The sequence below is a fragment of the Nothobranchius furzeri genome, chromosome 14 (assembly GCF_043380555.1).
Source record: "Nothobranchius furzeri strain GRZ-AD chromosome 14, NfurGRZ-RIMD1, whole genome shotgun sequence".
NCBI lineage: Eukaryota > Metazoa > Chordata > Actinopteri > Cyprinodontiformes > Nothobranchiidae > Nothobranchius > Nothobranchius furzeri.
Window position 1 is genome coordinate 64,381,068 of NC_091754.1, and position 20,000 is coordinate 64,401,067.

The 20,000-nt window shown below is 44.0% G+C and overlaps 1 protein-coding gene across 7 annotated transcripts in view; it reads right to left on the reverse strand.

Moving 5' to 3' along the window:
• nrxn2b (neurexin 2b) overlaps positions 1-20,000 on the reverse strand; it is a 970,727-nt gene that overhangs the window by 519,415 nt on the left and 431,312 nt on the right. For 6 of the 7 annotated variants that reach the window (XM_070544341.1, XM_070544340.1, XM_070544338.1 and 3 more), the window contains one exon: positions 16,403-16,429. The exons of the other annotated variant lie outside the window; for it this stretch is intronic. In XM_070544341.1, the coding sequence (XP_070400442.1) occupies positions 16,403-16,429 (27 nt within the window). The remainder of the gene's footprint in view (positions 1-16,402; positions 16,430-20,000) is intronic. 7 annotated transcript variants of the gene reach the window in all.

Consider the following 20,000-nt stretch of genomic DNA (forward strand, 5'->3'; position numbering starts at 1 on the left):
TGAAACTACAAAAGTTTCATTTAGTTGGATTTGGGCCACTTGCTGCATTGGCAGAGAATGTTTCAGTTATTCTTATTGTTAAAAATACAATTCAGTCTATTTTTATTTTCTGTACAAAACAAATAAGTACATGAACTAAAGACTTAATCAATCAATCAAAAATGTATTTCTATAGCACCTTTCATACAAATGAAGCAACTCAAAGTTGACAGATAAAAATGACCCCATAAAACCTATTCCATCCCTTTCCCACCCATATAAAAGTTGATTATGGAGATAATTAAACAATAAAATACAAACGTTTAATAAAACTAAATTTAAAAAAATAAACTGAGGCTTTCAAGCAGATCACAGAGTACCTCTCACAAAACTGGCAGCTTGGCCCTTACCAATCTGGGTTCAAAAAGGGCCACTCCACTGAAACTGCTCTGTTAGCAGTGACGGAATCCTTAAAAGAAGCTAGAGCGACTGCCAAATCCTCGGTGCTTATCCTGCTCGACTTATCGGCTGCATGTGACACTGTCAACCATGGCTTCCTTTTGTCCACACTCTCTAGCATGGGCATCACAAAGAAAGTACACGCCTGGTTTGAATCGTACCTCACAGGACGATCATTCAGTGTATCTTGGCTTGGACAGTCCTCTACCGTGCACCATCTTGCCACAGGAGTCCCCCATGGCTCTGTACTAGGACCTCTTCTCTTTGCCATATACACCACCTCACTGGGTGAGATACAGCACAATATCTCAATCCAAAATGACTTCCTATCTCTGGCTCCTTCAAAGGCAGTTCGAAATCTGGGTGTTGTGATTGATGAACACCTGACCTTTAAAGATCATGTTGCCTCTGTTGCTCGTTCATGCCGCTTTGTGCTGTACAACATACGAAAGATCAGACCATACCTAACACAACACTCACCTAGCTCCTGGTGCAATCTACTGTCTTCTCCCGCCTCGACTACTGCAATGCTCTTCTAACTGGTCTTCCGGCCTGTACTGAGAGACCTCTTCAAATGGTCTAGAACGCAGCGGCATGTCTGGTCTTCAATCAGCCAAAAAGAGCACACGTCACCCCTCTGTTCAATGAGCTCCACTGTCAGCACGCATCAAATTCAAATAGCTAACACTAGCATACAAAGTCCGAGACGGTACGGCTCCCATCTACCTGAATCCTCTTGCAAAGGCTTACATCTCGGCCCGGCCGCTCCGGTCATCACAGGACCGTCGGCTAGCAGTGCCTACACCACGCTCAGGACAATCCAGACTCTTCTCATGCATTGTTCCACAAATGTGGAATGACCTTCCAAGCACTACCAGAACAGCGGCTTCCTTTTCAATTTTCAAGAAACTCCTGAAGACCCTGCTCTTCAGAGAGCATCTTCTTAACTAGCACCCTCCCTGCACCCGTCCCCCCTCTCTACCGTCCACTCCTTGTTCCCTCCTGTCCATGACTGATGTCAAGTTGTTGTTGTTATTGTTGTTGTTAGCCTCAAGGGCAACATGCCGATTATCACTTGTCGCTTTGGACAAAAGTGTCTGCTAAATACATAAACATAAACAAAAGCAATGCAGTTAGACTAAATAAATGGTGATCATTTGAAAGCTAAGCTAAAAAGGTGGGTCTTGAGCCTGTTTTTAAAAATGTGAATATTCTCTACGGCCCTGAGGTACTCCTGTAGCCCGTTCCATAGGCAAGGGCCATGATAGGGAAAAGACCCCTTGCCGTGAGTATTTGTCCTGACTTTTGGAATCACGAGGAGACGGCTGCCAGAGGTGCGCAGATACCGCGAGGGTTTCTACGGTAAAAGCAATTCAGAAAGATAAGAAGGCCCAAGACCATGCCACTTAGAAACCATTAAGAGAACCTTTAATTCTGTCATTCTAAATTTGGAGTGATGTGCTCCCGCTTCCTGGTCTTCATCAGGACACGTGCTGCAGAATTCTGTAGAAGTTGTGAACCTGAAATACTGTTTTTAGGAAGACCAGAAAGCAGGGCATTACAGCAGTCAATTCTATTAGTGATAAAAGCACGCATCAGCGTCTCCGTAGTGGCCCGAGAGAGAAAGGGGCGGACTCTGGTGATGTTCTTTAGATGATAAAAGCCTATTTTGGTTATGTTTTTAATATGAGGGATAAAAGTTAGCTCAGAGTCAAAAATCACACCCAGGATCTTTACTTGTGAAGAAGGAACCCAGGATCTTTACTTGTGAAGAAGGATTAAAAGACACCGATTTTAGTTTTGGTAAAAGTTTCTGTCTCTGAGCCTCAGGACCGATGACTAAAACCAGTTTTGTCCTGATTGAGCTGGAGAAAGTTTCCTGCTATCCAGGATTCAATGTCTAAAATACAGTTAAAACGTACATCCAGTGGCTGTGTGTCACCAGGAGACAAAGATATACAACTGTGTATCATCAGCATAACTGTGAAAGTCAACCCCATGTCTCCTGATGAAGCTGCAGAGAGGGAGCATATAGGTTTAAAAGCACTGGGCCTAAAATTGAACCCTGGGGCACACCGCATGTGATACTTTGGACCCCAGAATATGCAAATATGCAAAACTTCACCTGTTTTCTAACAAAGTGCATCGTGTGGTAAACGAGTCTGTTGACTACAAAATGGGCTGTTGCAGCACTTTTTATTTGAAAAGGTGACGATGAGGACGGGGTGTTTAATGTCCGTGTCCTCGAGCTGAGCAGGTGTCCTTGTTTAGTAAAAATGATGAACTGCCTTTGGGAATGAAACAGCTTTGTCATTGTGCCTGTTGTTGGTGAATGCATCCGCGCAGCATGCCTTTGAGAGACAAATAAGACGGCTGTGTTCAGAACAATGCATTATTAAAGCGGCCTGTTTTCTAAACATGTTCATCACTTAGATCAAAGAGGTGAATATTTGTAGACAGACGGGCGCTGGCAACACTCACTGAGTTCACTATTTGTACCTTTCATTCACTATCTGTTAAGTTTGTTCTTTGAACACTGCAGTCCCAATTATAACCACAGGCACATGATTTTAATTAGATCCTGCTTCTGAGCACCAGGGAGTTTTATTAAAAATGTATACAGAACATAGTGGTGTGAACGGATGACGCCGCACACATTTGGAGAAGCAGTCATTTTAAATAAACCATGATGTTGTGCGTTCGTTTCTAAAAGAAGGAACTGAAAGGAAAGTAGAGCATAAAACATTAATATTTAACATATTTTTAACAATTCAGTTTTATTTATTTGAAAGTGTGCCAATGTAAAAATGTGACTAAAAACAATCTTTTCCAAGTTAATTTCTTATTTATGGCTGAAATGAATTTAAAGAGGTAGAACTAAACGAAGGGTTCCGCATCATTGTTAACTTAACTATTGTATTAAGTTTCAGACACATCGGTGAACAGCATAGACACGGAATGGTTAGACTGCAAAGCCTATTTGACCCGACACACACAGAACAGCACCAGAACACACTCCTCATTTCCTGGCCTACAGTATGGCTCATCACTGCTAATGTGTGCGTGTGTGTGCGTGTTGGGGGTACTTTAGAACAACAAGATGACTGTTGATTATAGCTTCTAGAATTGCAGATGTCCACTACATGACTTTTTTGAGTCAGGAGGACTGACTTGGAGTGATTTTACCAAATCCTTTTTAAACTTTAGAGCTGCAGTTTGGGGCTTTCCTTCCACACTGCAGTCTTCTTATCAGCTTTCTTGATTCTCATTTTTAGCCTCTCCCTCAGCCTCTGGAGAAAGATATCGGGGGGAATGCTGATTCATGACTTTAACAGCATTTCCCAGCGAGTTGTGGCATGAGGGGTACGATCCCAGAGGACACTCATCAGTCCTGCATGGCAGCATGAGTGCCGACAGTTGCAGGCTGCAGCTGGTTCCCTCATTAAAGTGTCTGTAATGAGTTCCCATCTAACCTGTCGCCAGAGCCACGGAATACTGAAGATAAAGCTGCTGAGACAAACACGATGATGCTGCACCCTGCTCAGATGAGAAAAGACTCAACGCAAAGTGTATGTTCATATTCTGAGGAAAACAATGGCCAAAGGAAAGCTGCTCATGATGTATACTCTTGAGCTTGTTCTAGTGAAGATGGAGAGAACATGCTATCGGGTACCACTTAGTAACAGACTTGTCTAACATTCTATGTAGAAGTTTGGATTATGTTACTGGCAAATGCTTTAATCACACACCTCACTGGGCTGCAGCTCGTGGTATAAACATGTTTATAAATCTTGATGTCCAGTGCCCCTCAGCTTTAAGGGTTTGGATTGGGGGGTTAAACCACCAAATGGTTCCCGAGTGCAGCCGCAGCTGCAGCTCAGCTTGCTTAGTATCTAGAAGGGCTTACAACATGTTTTGCATGAAAGGGCTTTGCTTTCATCATGCACGTGTTGGAATAATTCATGATAGATACATGTTCTGTCAAAACAGCTGCAGAGGCATTCCTTGTCTTTTTGCAATATTTGTAACTAAAATTGCAACAAGGAACATGCAACTGTCACAAGATTGTCAAAATGAATCGTAAGCTTGGAACTTTGGCCGAGATTCATTATTGGCACAGGAGATGGATGCATTCAGGATAGAGTGGATGAATCAGCACAGATTGGGATAGATTAATGTCCATTATTGGGATTTTGAGAGGTTGAGGACCAACAAACTGTAAGACAGAGAGGAAATTATCTCTGTCTGGCCCCAAAACAATTTCTAATTGGAATCTGGCGCCCTTGAGCCTGCAAGGCTCCAACGAAAACTCCCCCCTCAGAAGATATGTGAAATGTACCGTCGCTATGGCAACTCAACTCTGCCTCCTTTCCCAGCCTGGGCAGGACTGCGGGAAGGCCGCTGAATCATTCCAGGGTCACCGCAACCCTCCAACCCTCAATGCTCCCCCCCATCCACACTGAGGTGACATGCGCTGCTTATCGTGGCTTCAGGAACTGAAATGGGGATAGTCCTAACCCACCACCCCACCTAGTGGACACTTATGTTGTGTTGTCTGAAGTCTGTTGCATTTCTGTCTGAGGTGTTTTTTGCAGAGCAAAGCTGCCCTCCCTGTGGAGGGTAACTCTGAAGTGCCTTTTTTTTCCCTCCACCTGAACCAATCCTCATATAAACCCTCTGATCTCTATTAAGGTAACGCAACTCAGGGTTGCGAATGACCAAAGTCACCAATTCTTGTCATGTGTCTTGCCCATGTATGTCTGATCTCTGAATTGTGTGAACTGAAACTCTAATTTCCCTCTGAGATTAATAAAGTATCTTTGAATTGATTTGAGAAGCAACAGGAGGTCTTGCCATAGGTGCCTCAGCAGGTCAGAGCAGTCACGATAAAAATCACAAAAAGTGTCACAAAAAGTGTCAAAAGCAAACAAAAACACGTACGAACCAGAAAACAATGAGTTTAATGTGTAATTGGCAACAATTTGTTGATAAGTCTGACTTAGAAAAAAAACATTTTTTAATCAAACATGAGGTCACAGAAGACATGTTTGGTCCTTCCCCGCTGACGATAACATGATCACCTCTGACATATCACCCTACTTATGTTCTTCCCTCTCGTCCCTGCTAATAAATCCAAATGTAGCCCGATCTATGAGCGTTTACAAGTCCGTAAAGGTGGATGACGCGTGCTGGTCGGGGGTGGGGGGGTGGAAGCCAGGCTCCTCGGTGAGAAGGCAGTGGAGCTCATTGCCTCTGGGTCTGAGTCAAGATGGAGGGTTGAGGAAGTGAAATCAGTCTCCACTTGTTCAGGAATAATAGCAACTGTTCTACACCATCAGGTGAAATATTAACCTTTAACTTTTTCAGGTTTCTCACAAATTCAAATTGCTCTTTAGATATTTATACACAATTCTGAGCTTTTCTTTTCTTCATGGCCTGCTTTGATTTTGATGAGATTTTATCTGCCAGGAAGACTGCTCTTCACTTCTTTATCCTTCATCTTTCAGCTGAAGCCTCGACTCTGCCAGCACTGTGGGGAACACCTGATGAAATCAGGTGAAGTTGGGTTTTCAAACAAAACAAAGGTAAAATTCAATCAATAAATAAGTATGAATGTGGCTCATAATTGGTTTTGATTCTCAGTTTTCCATCTTCTAAAAAGAAAAGTTTGAAAGCTATTGGCCAGACTCAGTATTATACTGTAATAGTAGAAATGCAGTATAACCACACGACCATCTATGGCTCAGTTCTGCATGTTGTTAAGGACTTTTGTCATAAATCATTACAGAAAATCCAAATCCTCTCCTCCAGACAGTGAAGAACTGTGTTCCACATACGTCACTCCAGCAAGTAAAACAAGCTAGCTGCTGTTGCTAGTATGTGAATGACTGTACTTTGTTTACTTTCATGATCTTAATTATTATGGAAAAATGCGTTTAGCTGCCCGAGCCATATATCCGTGTCCTACACACATTTTTAAGTAACAGGTTTGATCTAAAACAATAACCTACAACTATAAATCCATCTGGAACCGCACCGCTACTTCTGGACTCCAGAGTCCTGCTAGCATTACTGCAGTAACAATGCTAACCATGTTAGCTCCGGTAAAGACAAAACAAGTCATATGGAAAAGCTATGACACACACACACACACACACACACACACACACACACACACACACACACACACACACACACACACACACACACACACACACACACACACACACACACACACACACACACACACACGTTCAGTTTCTCATCAACAATGAAGACAGTGGCGGAGCTCTCTGCAGCTCTTTCCTCTGTTCTAAATGACTTGAATGTCTTTAAAACCACAAGTAGAGGCACTAAAAACATTTCTTCTAAAAAAAAGGATGTTTGCACCATCGCTAGATGCCGTTTTGGGCTACAGCTAAACAACTACAGCATTGGGCGGTACAGTCGGCATTTCTGTCTTTTTTGTGATTGGTTATTTTTGAGCTGGTTAGTCCCCTAACCCTAAGCTCCTCAGCCCGCCATCACCTGCTGGAGCCTGTGGCGAGCTGCTGCGGGACGGGCGGCTCCGACCCAGGAATGAGCTCCTCTGGCCCGCTGGGAGGGTTTCAAACACCACCATCACCTGATGCAGCCTGTGGCGGTGTGCTGCGGGCGCTCTCCCCGACCGCTGGGAGGGTTTGAAACACCGCCATCCTCTGCTGGAGACCGTGGTGCGCTGCTGCGCCCTGGATGTTTATTCTGTTATTGTTACCGGTGCTTGTCTTGCAATGTGAAACGCTTGGTCTCAGATTTTTTAAGAAAAATAATAAAATTTCCCCCAAAATGCGACTTAGATATATTTTTTTCTTCTTCATTATACATTTTATGGCTGGAGAGACTTACACTCCGGAAAATACGGTAGGTGGCAACAGAAAAAAATGGTAGATGAAAAGTTTGATCCTACAGTGTGTGGTGTGCAGCAACACAGCACACCATCCACGTTTCACTCATGAACATTCCCATGTGTAACACCAGAAAATCTCACAAAACCATTTGATGTGAAATGTGACTTTGCAGTAAACAAATATGGCGGATGAGCAAGGGTGATTAGCCCTCTCAGGCTCAAAATAAGTTTTGATAAAAGGACGAACAACTAAAGCCCTGTCCACACGTAGCCGGGGATCTGCCAGAACGTAGATATTTTTCTACGTTTTGGCCTGTCATCCACACGAAAACAGAGTTTTTTCACACGAAAACTGATCTTTTTAAAAACTCCGGCCAAAGTGAAGATCTGCGTTTTCTCCGTTTAGGGTGTCTGCGTGTGGACGGACATAACCGGAGTTTTAAGGTCTGCAAACTGCGACAAATAACTGCTGACATCACGTGTGCGACCTGTGTTTACACTAGCCGACAGCATGGATGCCCTCAGAGCTGCGCTCGCTTTATCAATTGTCCAAGCGCTTTTTGCTTGTTTGTTTTTGCAAGAGGAATTACTGCTCCTTGCGGAAGACCACAGACGAAGGACGAGGTTAAGAACGGGGGAAGTACTGCCGCCTACAGGTCTGGCATGTCCTTAACAACGTATTTATCCGGGTACGTGTGGACAGAGTTTGTTTTTAAACGAGGTGGTGTGGATGCAAGTTTTTGGAGGGGTGGAAATTCGTTTTTAAAAAAACCCAGCTACGTAAGGACTAGGCCTCAGTCGTTCAGGGTTACTTCTGAGTTAAAACATGCTCATGAAATACGTGTGTGGGGTAACCAGGTAGGCAGGTTTTACTGTTGCTAATCTGCAACGCCTGCCTCCAGAGGGTTAACTGGATTCCCTTTTTCCTCAAGTGTATCTATAAAATAAAATCCTGTTCTCCGCAGGAAATCGTCTTTAACCCTCCCACTGTCCTAATGGGCGTGACCCCACGAGGAAAGTTGACCATGTAGCAGGATTGATGGTTTATCCCTTTAGGTCCACGTGGCAGGGGTGAGGTGGTGCTGGTACTCACTCCTCACCCCTGCCATGTGGACCCAAGGGATAAACCATCAACCCTGCTCAGTGGTAAACTCTCCTGGTGGGGTCACGCCCATTAGGACAGTGGGAGGGTTAAAGACAACATCTCAGTATGTGCTTCTCTACCCATTCAGTAAATATGTATTCATTCAGTTTCATTCGGTTAATGTTCCGACTTCCTCACGGGTTATGATATAGTAAAAGGTCATTTCCAGTCCCGACTGCAGTGGATCTGTCTTTACCGCGTCCTTGGTTGAGACAGGACAAGAGAAATGAGAGAAATTTGTTCAAATTCAATATTTGTGATTCACCGGAAAATACGAGAAAGCAATCTCCGTGGAGCCAAGTGAGAGAGATCTGGGAAGGTAGATATAAAACAAATTCAATACAAACATGAGAGAGGGGAAAACCATTGATTGGAATTTAAAATGGCCATGACACCCGCGGTCTCTGAACACATGTACTGCGTCAGCGATAAAACACGATTGCAGGACTGCATGAGCTGTTTTTCAGAGTTGGGTAGAAAAGCATGAGCTCTGAATGTGGCACATGACGACCTGAGTGGAGGCAGTCAGGAATAATAGGAATGCCAGCATCAGCGACACACCTGTTAGGGTTTGGTGTGTGTGGCTGTGATCATGCACTCTGAACAGATTTCAAATGACAAGACTAAGATAGCCTAAATATGCTGCTGTGATTGTGGCTGAATAATGCACTGCAGACATCCGCGTCTAAGTATTTCATTTGTATTTTCTTGCTGTGATGTTGATTATAGCTATAATGCTGGCCTGAATATGCAATAGTACTTATAAAGTAAAACACCTTTTATGTCCCTGTAATTGACGGTGGGATGCAACGGTTTGGGCAGCCTTGTTAATCTTCATGATTTTCCTTAATTTGTTGGTTCTTATGATGAAAACAGCTGTTGACTATGTCTTACAGGAGACACACACAGTGAGATTTGAGAAGTGAAATGAAGTTTATGATTTACAGAAAGGGTGCCAGATTTGTTTAAACAAAATTAGGCAGGTGCATACATTTGGGCACAACAAAAATGACGCTTCCTGCAGCTTCCAGTGAGGGTCTGGATTGTGGCTGAAGGCATGTTGGACCATTCTTCTTAACAAAACATCTCTAGTTCAGTCAGGTTTGATGCTTCTGAGCATGGCAGCTCTTTTCAACTCACACCACAGAGTTTCAGTAACATTCAGGTCTGGGGACGGGGATGGCCATTCCAGAACGTTCTACTTGTTCCTCTGCATGAATGCCTGAGTAGATGCCGAGCAGCGTTTGGGGTCACTGTTTTGTTGTTAGATCCAGCCCCGGTGCAGCTTCAGCTTTGTCACTGATTCCTGAACATTGGTCTCCAGAATCTGCTGATAGTGAGTGGAATTCATGCATCCCTCAACTTTAACAAGATTCCCAGTCCCTGCACCGGCCACACAGCCCACAGCATGATGGAACCACCACCATGCTTTACTGTAGGAAGCAGGTGTTTCTCTTGGAATGCTGTGTTCTGTTTACTCCATGCATATTGCCTCTTGTTACGCTCACATAACTAAATTGTAGTTTCATCGATCCACAGCACCTTGTTCCAGATAGCATATCTCCAGCTGCTGTGTTGGTGCTGTGGGCGGAGACGCTTCCTCTGCATCACTCTCACATACAGCACCTCCTTGTGTAAAGTGCACTGAATAGTTGAACGATGCACAGTGACTCCATCTGCAGCAAGAGGATGTTGTAGGTCTTTGGTGTTGGTCTGTGGGTTGACTCTGTTCTCACCATTCCTCTTTAGCAACAAAATAACACCTAAAGTTAAAACCTGAGATTTTTCTTGGGCTGACACTTCGAGCCTTAACTTGAACCGTGCCTGTGGTCTTTCGTTTCCTCAATAAGTTCCTAACAGTGGGAACAGCCTGCTGAAATCTCTGAGACAGCTTTCTGTATCCTCCCCTAAACTGTTCAGAGAATATTTAGAGAGGAGGGAACTTACAACCGTTCAGCTCAGCTGCAGACAGGAAAGTGGTGCAGAGGGTCATCAACACAGCCCAGAAGATCACTGGCAGCTCTCTGCCCAGCGTGGAGGACATTTCCAACTCTCGTTCCATCAGTAGAGCAGGCAATATCATCGAGGACTACTCTCATCCCAGTAACCATCTGTGTGACCTGTCACCGTCAGGTCGATGGTACAGGTCACATAAAACCAAGACATACAAACTCAGGGATAGCTTGTTTCCCAGAGCTATCACCGTAATAAACAACCACAAAACGAATGATCCTGTAAACCCGAACCACACATTTGCTGTTTCAGTACGCAATAACATTTATATTTGCTATTTGTGTTTACTCAATATGCTCAACTTCTGCTGACAACGGTGACCTGCATAGAACCCAACTAATGCTGCTACATCATAAATGCTGCTCCTCTGCATGTGCTTATTAATATTACAGTTGATTTTACATTTATTACATTGGGTATTTTTATCCTGTATTCATTTACAATTTGCACCTAAGGGAGTGGCACTCCAATGTCTCTGTACCTTGTACAATGACAATAAAGGCTATTCTATTCTATTCTATTCTCAATACTCGTTCTCATAACTAGAATCACCTGTGTACAGAGGTCAAGGGTCACTGAGATTACCAAACCATTTTGAGTTCCAATAATTAGTTCTAAACGTTTTGGAATGAATAAAATGACAACAGAGCCCACATTTATGCACCTGCCTGATTTAGTTTAACCAAATCCTGCACACACTCTGTAAATCCTAAACTTGGTTTCACTCTCCAAAATCACTGTGTGTGTCTCCTGTGGGATATATTTAACAGATTTTTACCGTAGCAACCACAGACGTACACAGGTAAAGGATGAAGACTACAAGACTGCCCAAACGTTCACATCCCTCTGTAAGCATCAATGTATTTACTGTCTAATATCAACACGCTAATCACTGCGGTGCTTCTGGATTAACTGATTTACCTGTCATGGCATACGCCTCTGGGGTAGTATTAAGCTGGAAAATAGGAACTGTAATAATTCATGTCAGTTGCCGAGCCAGTATATTTCTAGTCTGTCTACTTCTTGATCACAAATGAAAGCCCAAAGAAATCAGATTACTCAGTTGTAATTTTAGATTTTAAAAATTAAGGTTCCCCCGGGGGGGGGGGGGGGGGGGGGGGGGGGGGGACACAACCAGCAGCCGGCAGAGTCCCGGGGGATATCAGCGGCAAGCCCACAGGCCCGCCCGCAGCCTCCCACCCCCTAGCCGGCCACTCGGGGGTGGGACATTTGAATTAACTTTTCAACAAAATCTTGCTTCCAGGTCGGCACATCTCGACACAGAAACTCGGGGGTGTAACATCCAAGTCCTCATCAGGTGACCATCAGATGTTTGTGTGGCCCCCACAGTCTGTTATACAGTTCATTATTTATTTATTTTTATTTATGATTGTAGCCAATTGTAGACTTTACAGCTGTGTTTAGCCAGACCTTTTGGGCCTTGCCTCAGAACAGATGTTGTCTTGACTTAATGGAGGGGTTGTGATTGGGCGTATGTATGCAGGGAAATACAAAAGAAGAAGCCATTGGTCATGCCCACTGTGATATGCACTACATTAAATATTAAAACAAAGTAGAGTTATCTGTCAGCTGTATACTAGTCTCCCAGCTCTTCTAAATGTTGCAATGCTCTCGCCCAAAAACCCAAGGTGCAATGACAGCATATTGCATCATTGCTGTTGGTGAATGTCAAGCACACTAGAAGGATGCTTTGTCATTTTAACGTGATGTTTTATCCATCATGCTTCTATAACAGAGAGGGTTAGCGGGGTGCCTTGGTGATCGCCAGTCTGTTCGATCAGCTGCAGGATTAAAGAGAAAAACATGTCTAACTTATTTCATGTTACAGTTGACGGTTTTCATGCCACACCTGATACACCAGCTGGGTCACGTTGTCTTCAACTGCCTGACCTCAAGGGGGATTGATGGTTTCTGCAAAAGGCCAGAGGCAGCTTTCTCACGGATACTTCTGTATGTGGCATGCCAACGCTCAGGACTGAAAGGCTAATTATTCAATCAGTAGAGAACTGCTGAGTAACCAACATGTTCTCACACCCGAGGCATTCAAACATGAAGATGGGTGACCAAGCGTTTGTTTTTGACGAGCTGGGAGCCCCAGCGGGAGGAGACGCGCTGTGCCAGAACGTCGATTTCCAACTGCTGCGGTAAAACGGACATTTGACCGATTTGTGACCTTTACCCTCTTGCTATTTAACCTTTTGTGACCTTTACCCTCTTGCTATTTAACCTTCCCCTCACTCCCATCCTCACCCTCACCCTCTTGTGCTTTCAAAACTTTCTAGTTGTAACGTCCTTCTCCAACACGGTTAACGGGAAGTTTAGAATGAGAAACTGTGTAAAGGTTAGGATGTGGGTGAGGGGACAGGGGTGCCTCCAGAAAAAACTGATAGGGGTGGCCAGATGGGGCTGAAGACATTTCTGGGGTGGCACACCAATTTGGTCCTTGTGGTTTCTCTGGGAGAGTTTAGCCTGTGGCGATTTATTGCATTGCTCCTTTATTTGTTTTTATACAAAAACCAAAAAAAAAAAAAAAACTGTATGTATCCAAAACATTTTAACTTAAATTTACAAACAAACATTTCAGAAAAATAAATTTCAGATATTTAAAACGTTATTTCTAATGTTATTTTAAAGTGTATTTTATATTTTAATACACCTGTTGCTGTGTGTACAAAAAAACGTGGAGATAAAAACATTTTTTTAAATGGTGAGCAGCAGAAACGTGTTTTTTTCAGTCAGATTATTTCTTTACTCTTTAATTGTATTATTTTTATTTTGTTTTACAACTGAATAAACAACATCAATTCATGGTTTGAGTGAACATTAATATGATTTAGTAACACTGGCTTTTGCTTGGGGGGGTCAGCATTCTCTCCTGGCCACCCCTTGGGGGCGCCATTGTAAGGAGAAGGTTAGATAGCAAAAGGTCAGAGGTTAAATGTTGGTTAAATCTCCGTTTTACCGCAGCAGTCGGAAAACGACGCTCTGGCACAGCCTCCCGACGTGCTGGGGCTCCCAATGCGTGGGAACGTTTGGTCACCCATCGTCATTTTTCAACGCCTCAGGTGTGAGAATGTGTTGGAGAAACGTCTCCACCAAGCTACAGAACTGACCTTCTACACTTGTGTTTGCAGAGTTCTGGAGCTGTATTCTGAAAAAGTCTGGACACTGAGAAATGATAGATCTACTCTATACAGCAATGTCAAGAAGTCCTGAACAAGTGTCAGCAAAGACGAAGTTCAGTGAAAACAAGTCGATACACTGGATTCATGAACAGTTTACAACAGTGGTTTTCATTTATGTCGTATAAAAACACCAAGTCTGTGTTTCAGCCTGTTTAGAAGCAGGTACATGCAGCCGGACAGGCCAAAGGGGAAGACATCAGCAGACGGCATGCTTGCACCCTACACGCTGGCCATATGTCATGCCACATCTCATCTCATCTCACACCAAGAGAAGGTGCTGCTGGCGGCTAAAAGGCCACCTTCCAAACAGATATCATCAGCCTGATACCCTGACCTGACTGGAGCCGAGGGCCGTGGCTCCGCTCTCTATCACATCACGATGCATTAACAGAAGGCAGCGATATGACGTGAAAATAAAGACGGTCTAGACCAATGGGTCACAAAAATGTCCAAACTCTGCTATCAACTTTTAGAAGTATTGACTCCTAAATCTGTGGAAGTATTTTGTTACCCGTGTGAAGTACGGACATATCAACACGTTAACACTTTAGAACAATGAGACGCTGCTTTACTGGTTTGCTTGCCTTAATCTTGAGTTATCCCAGAGAAGTATTCCCAGACTCAGTCCTGCCATCGATGTTTTCTTCACTGACCCTCCTTTATTACATCTATTTCGTCATCATTTTACCATGAAGGTCAGTAACATGATCTGAGTTTAGTGCTGAAGGAATTGAAGGATCTAAAGCATGAGGGTTTTTATCTGGCATGACTCTTGATCCCATGCAGTAAAAAACACACCCGCTATGTTCATCTCTACACCAGTGCACCATCACATTTGTTAGATTTCAAGTTCATGAAGGACAACAGGGACGATACATAGAACTGATGTAATGATTATCTTAAAAACTCTTTTGGCGTTTGAAGTAACCCACATGACTCCATCAGGAGTTTGAAATGTGGCCATGTCACAGCAGGAGGTCTGGCGTCTTGTAATAATGAACTTATCTCCTCAGCTATGATGATTTTGCTTCAAAAACAAAAGTGTTCTTTAACCCATGATAGACATGGACCAGCTTCTGGAAAGGCTGGATTACCTGGGCGTATCCATGTCCTCTAATCCTAATTGGTTTATCAGCCTGACTGTGAGATAAGCTCACCAACACCTGCTTTCTCTTTAAGGCAGCTTAAGATGCTTAATGTTGTCAAAAGTTGAGATGGTGCACGTTTACCGAACAGTTAGAGAAGCTTACTTTGTCTTGGCGTGGTTCAGAATTTGCTCATTAAAACAAGTTAACGTTGGTAATTGTAAACAACTTAAATACTTCAACCCCTTCTAGCCCCCAACTTCTTAAACATGCATTAAAATAGCTGTAGACCAGTCTCATGGGTTTGCAGCCACTGCCCAGGGTGTACCCTGTCTGCTTGCCCAGAGACAGCTGGAGAGAGGACCCCCCCCCCCCCCCCCCCGTGTGCACGTCTGACTTGACCTTGATTATGAAATAAAACCATTTACAATAACAAGGCCGTCCTGTGGAAGCTAAAAGAGTGATGATCCAAGGTCTGTAGGGATAAACTGAAATCAGTTTCAAGCTGCTTCCTGTTGAACTCACCTTATTATTGGTGCTGCGCTGACATCTAGTGGCCAAGCACACACACTGATATATTCTGAGTCCTGACTGCAGGTGAAAACCTGAAGAGGCTAAAATAGTTGTAACTTGCCAAAGCCTTCAAACAGGTTATGATAGTGTTTACTGTAAAGTGGCCCCTTTACCAGTTTGATTACTGACATGAGATCTGTGGGGAGCAAAGGGACACTTTTAATGGGGAGTGGTGAGAATGCAAGCTGATCAATCAGGATAAGGTTTCTAAGCATGTAAAGTGAAATTTAAAGTATTAATGTTTATTCTAAAGCAAGAACGCCATAAACATCAACACAATTCTCTCCATTCAAAACCAGCCATCAAACACACAAACATCAGGTTTTCTCTGTTTGTGTCGCCGTCCCTGTTGCCACTTACCTGCAGACTCTAGCTGTTCAGCTGTCAAAGGCCATGATAGAAATAACACTTTGCTGTCATTGTGTCTGAATGAGGTAGAAAAACAGCAGCTTTCCCCAAAACAAGTGCACAGCAGGCGGTGTTGCCTCTCTGCAGATAAGCAATTAGCTTTCTGCAGGCCAAAACTACAATCTGTCCCCAGCAGAAAACAAGCAACACCTGTGTGTGCAGCCATGTGGCTCCAACAAACAAACAAAGTCAAAACACCTAACGGAGTGTCAGGTTGGCCTTTTCTCATCGTTTTAGAAGGCTGACAGGAAAATGAATAGTGTTGTAATATTACTATATTCATAGCTGGGTGTTTGAGGCATGTGGAACAGTAGCAGGTTAGAAAACTCGCACAATTATGCAAATTGAACATTCATTACATCTGTGAGTGAGTGAAATTATAGAGACAGAACTCATGAAAAAAAACACACAAGTAGTTGTTTCAAAAGAAAACACCAAAGGAAGGAAGAAGGCACGGGGAAACACAAGTTAAGAAAAGAAGCTTAGAAAATGAAAAAAATTAAAGTTAAAGCATATTTTAGAAAAGAGAAAACACAAAAAACTTCTAGGCACCAGTGATCATGAAGACAGAAGAACAGAGAGCGCCACGGTACAAATCAGAGATGAGGGACGACACATTTGAGTCAGAAAAATGGATAGAACCACTTACTGAGGCTACAGTCTATCCTGATACAATCTGGCGAGAGAGAGAGCGAAATGGTGAGATCAAATAAAAGAAAAGTAGGAAAGCAAGAGACAAAAATAAAGAAAGAAGAGAGAGAGAAACAAAAGACATTTTACATCCTTCAAGGTACATTCTGCAGACAACCAAGCATTGCTCTGGGGCCACCATCCGGGGACAGGCTCTAAGTCAGGATTACCCTTCTCTGGTTTTTTAATCCATCCTCCACCCCTTGTTCCGTTAATGCACCCAAAGCACCAAAGAAGGCAAGATGTTGCTCATGATTTCTGGCAGCTGCAGTGAAAGGTGCAATGTGAAATCAAGCTCTGACACAGTGTAGATTATTCACTTCTACATCTATACCAATTTTCATTCAAATTAGATAAAAATCTTAAAAAAAACGTAAAAATTAACCTCTGTTGTAATCGCAATAGTACTTTTTATACAAGATGGGAATTGAAGAAAGAGGAACATCATGTGTTTTGCTGTAACTACTTGGGCTGACATTGCAGTTAAAGCTGGGGAACGTAGTTTAAACATTTTAAAGGGACTTCAAAAGTGCTGTAAGTTGACTACAACCTTTCATGATTTACTGTCTCCTTAGTCCCTCCCCCGGCTCGTACAGCAAAACAAATCATTTACACGGGCCTAAAGCGTAAACCCCCTACCCACAAGAGGGAGCCGTCAGTCAACGACCATGTGCCCAAGCTCTCAGCACGCGCTCTGGGCTAGCGCGCTGATGCTCAGGCAGCTCAGCACATGGTTCTAGCTCGAATGCTAACCCAACCTGCTGATTTTGTGTGTGTGTGTGTGTGTGTGTGTGTGTGTGTGTGTGTGTGTGTGTGTGTGTGTGTGTGTGTGTGTGTGTGTGTGTGTGTGTTTGGAGTTAATGGACTTGTGTGTCAACTTTAGGCTGTTGACTATTTTCTGACAGCAGAGGTGCGCTAGCATTGCAAGTGCTGGATTCCTGGCTGTGATTATGATTAGCAGCTCCTGCAGAACCTCATGAAGGCTGAGGAGATAATTCAACAGTTACGATCAGGTGTACCAACAACGTTACTGTCTCAGGATTATTTCTGTGTGCAGTGTGGGATGCAGCTTTCAGCTCCTTCCAGGTTGTGGGAGCATTAGCAGGAGTTATAGCTGACCTAATTCCTGATTGTCCTCCTCCTCTCCTGGATGACATCATGCTACAGACTCCAGCTTTAAACTCTGTTTATGGTCCCCATTGCACCACAACTGTTGGGACATATGTTGCAGCAGTGTTAACTTGTGAGGTCCACTTGCCTTCTGCAGCACTTTGGCTATGCAACAGTGTAAAGAATAGAAAAGGGCGATCTGCACATCCCGCCACATGTCAGTTGCACATGATCCACCTGTCACACAGGTGGTGAATTATTCTGTCTCAAACAAATGTGTAATTAAATTTGTATTTATCCTTCAGTGTGATCAACACGACTGTAAAGGTTTGAGAAAACAGCCGAGTCTGGCTTGTAAACGCCAGCTGTTCTCCTCACACCCTCGTTCCTTCTGGATGTTCTACGCTGTCTTTGTTTAACGCCATGAACCAAACGTGCATGAGACATCGTGGCGGGTTGTGAGCTAGAGCTGTCAACCACTACAGATTAGTGGACACAAACAGCCAGAGACCAGCCTCCCTCTGCAGGGTTGTTTTATGGTGACCAGACTGCTAAACCATGACCAAAACAAGACGCCTGTTTAAGGTTTGTGTGGCAGAATTAGCCTCTGCACCAGGGTTAGGGTTAGGGTTAACCCACACCAAACAGGTCATCATCTCATAGAGGCTACATCAGTCTCATTATAGCTGCTCCTAAAGATCCACTAACAGGACTTTAATTATCATGACAGGAATTAAATCCCCAACAGATCTGAAGGATTCCTGTTGGACTCTGGGACTGATTTCACTTTAGTGAATATTGAATCATTTTAAATCCTTGGGAACCACAAAGTGTTGGACAGATATGCATTTGGATCCAGTGCCAGTGGAAGCTGCAGGTTTAGTTTTAGTGAGAACGTTCGTGGGCAGGTCATGGTGCCGAGCTACAGGTGAGAGCCGGTGTCTCTGGCTGTTTGATCCGAGGGCCGCAGACATACTGAAGGGATGAAAAGTTCCATCGTGTGAGTTTGGCTGGGTGGGAGTGTATGAGTGTATGAGTGTATGAGTGTATGAGTGTATGAGTGTATGAGTGGCAGAGAGACAGCCAGGGTGGAAAGACACAGAAAGAGGGAAGAGAGAGAAGGACGGCTGGTTTTGTTTACCCTCATGTCCTCTGTCCTGTTCCATGAGGCCTTAAAGCTCTATCCAGGCTAGACCTCTGTCATGCTCTTCCAGGCTAACAGGTCTGGTCCTTTCACACCCCCCCCCCCCCCCCCCCCCCCCCCCCCATCACACAGTATGATAGCCTGGCTAGCTGGGCGTGTGACTCTGTAGCAGGGCTTGGTGAGGTGTTTCAGCGCCTGTTCGGAGCTCAGTGACCCAGAGCCGCTCTAACCCAACTACCCTGGGCCAGCTACATTATCTGATGTCATGTTTTCTTGAGTCTCCCTGCAGATCTGGGAGTAGATGAGGCGAATTAAGTTGTTGGTATGTTTTTCTCAGTGGATGAAGTTTTGGAGGTGGAGTCAGAGAGCAGACGTTTGCCTCATTTCTTTCCTATTGGTTGGATGCATACCCTGACATGGGGGCGGTACATGATGGTTTGGCACGGTCAACTTTTATTCTGTTTTCTTGTTTTTTATTCCTTTTCATGCCTGCAAGGCGCTACATAAATAAAGATTGAGCTGAGTTGAGTTTGAAGCAGTGCATACGATGCAGGCTTTCATGCCAAGTCTCTACTAGCAGTGTTAGACTGCTGCTGCGTGGTCTCCCACAAACAGCTGAATCTGGATGCCATCCCCAAGAGGTGTGAAGACAAGACTTCCAGGAAAGGCTGTGTGAGGACAGTGTCTCATCGATGTGGGGAAAAGGAAGAAAATGCTGATTTGGTCAGTTCTACATGCTGATGGAGTCGTTCTGACGTTTGTGATTCAGCCATACTGCAGCAGGATTTGAAGCATGTTGGGGGGGGGTGTAGAGAGCGAGGACAGATTTGTGTTTACAAAGCAGAACGGTCATTCACACTGCCGCTGGGGCGATGTGAACAGCCTTTCAGCTAATTTACCAAGACTCCGACCTGTGAGGAAGAGCGAGACAGGAACAAGGCCACCTAGACGCTTCACGAGACAGGCAGAGGAGTTAGAGCAGATCAGGACATGGATGTTGTTGGAGATGGAGCTTTTGACCAGGTAAGGGGATATGGGTCTCATTAGGAAGAGAAAACTTTGGAATTAAAGAAGTGACTGAATAGAGGGTTGGGGGAGGAGCCAAAGTATGTGTGAGAGAAATAGAGTGGGCCCCACAAAAGACAAATGATGGGAGGTGTTAGTATGCTGAACTTGTCTGTTCACCCAGCAGTTTTGGAGGGAAAAGTTTCTTTCTATGTTCTCCAGATTTTTGTAGAGCACTTAAACTGTTTTCTTCTAAAGTTTAGGAGCCTCCAGACTTCTGCTGTACATCAACTAAAGC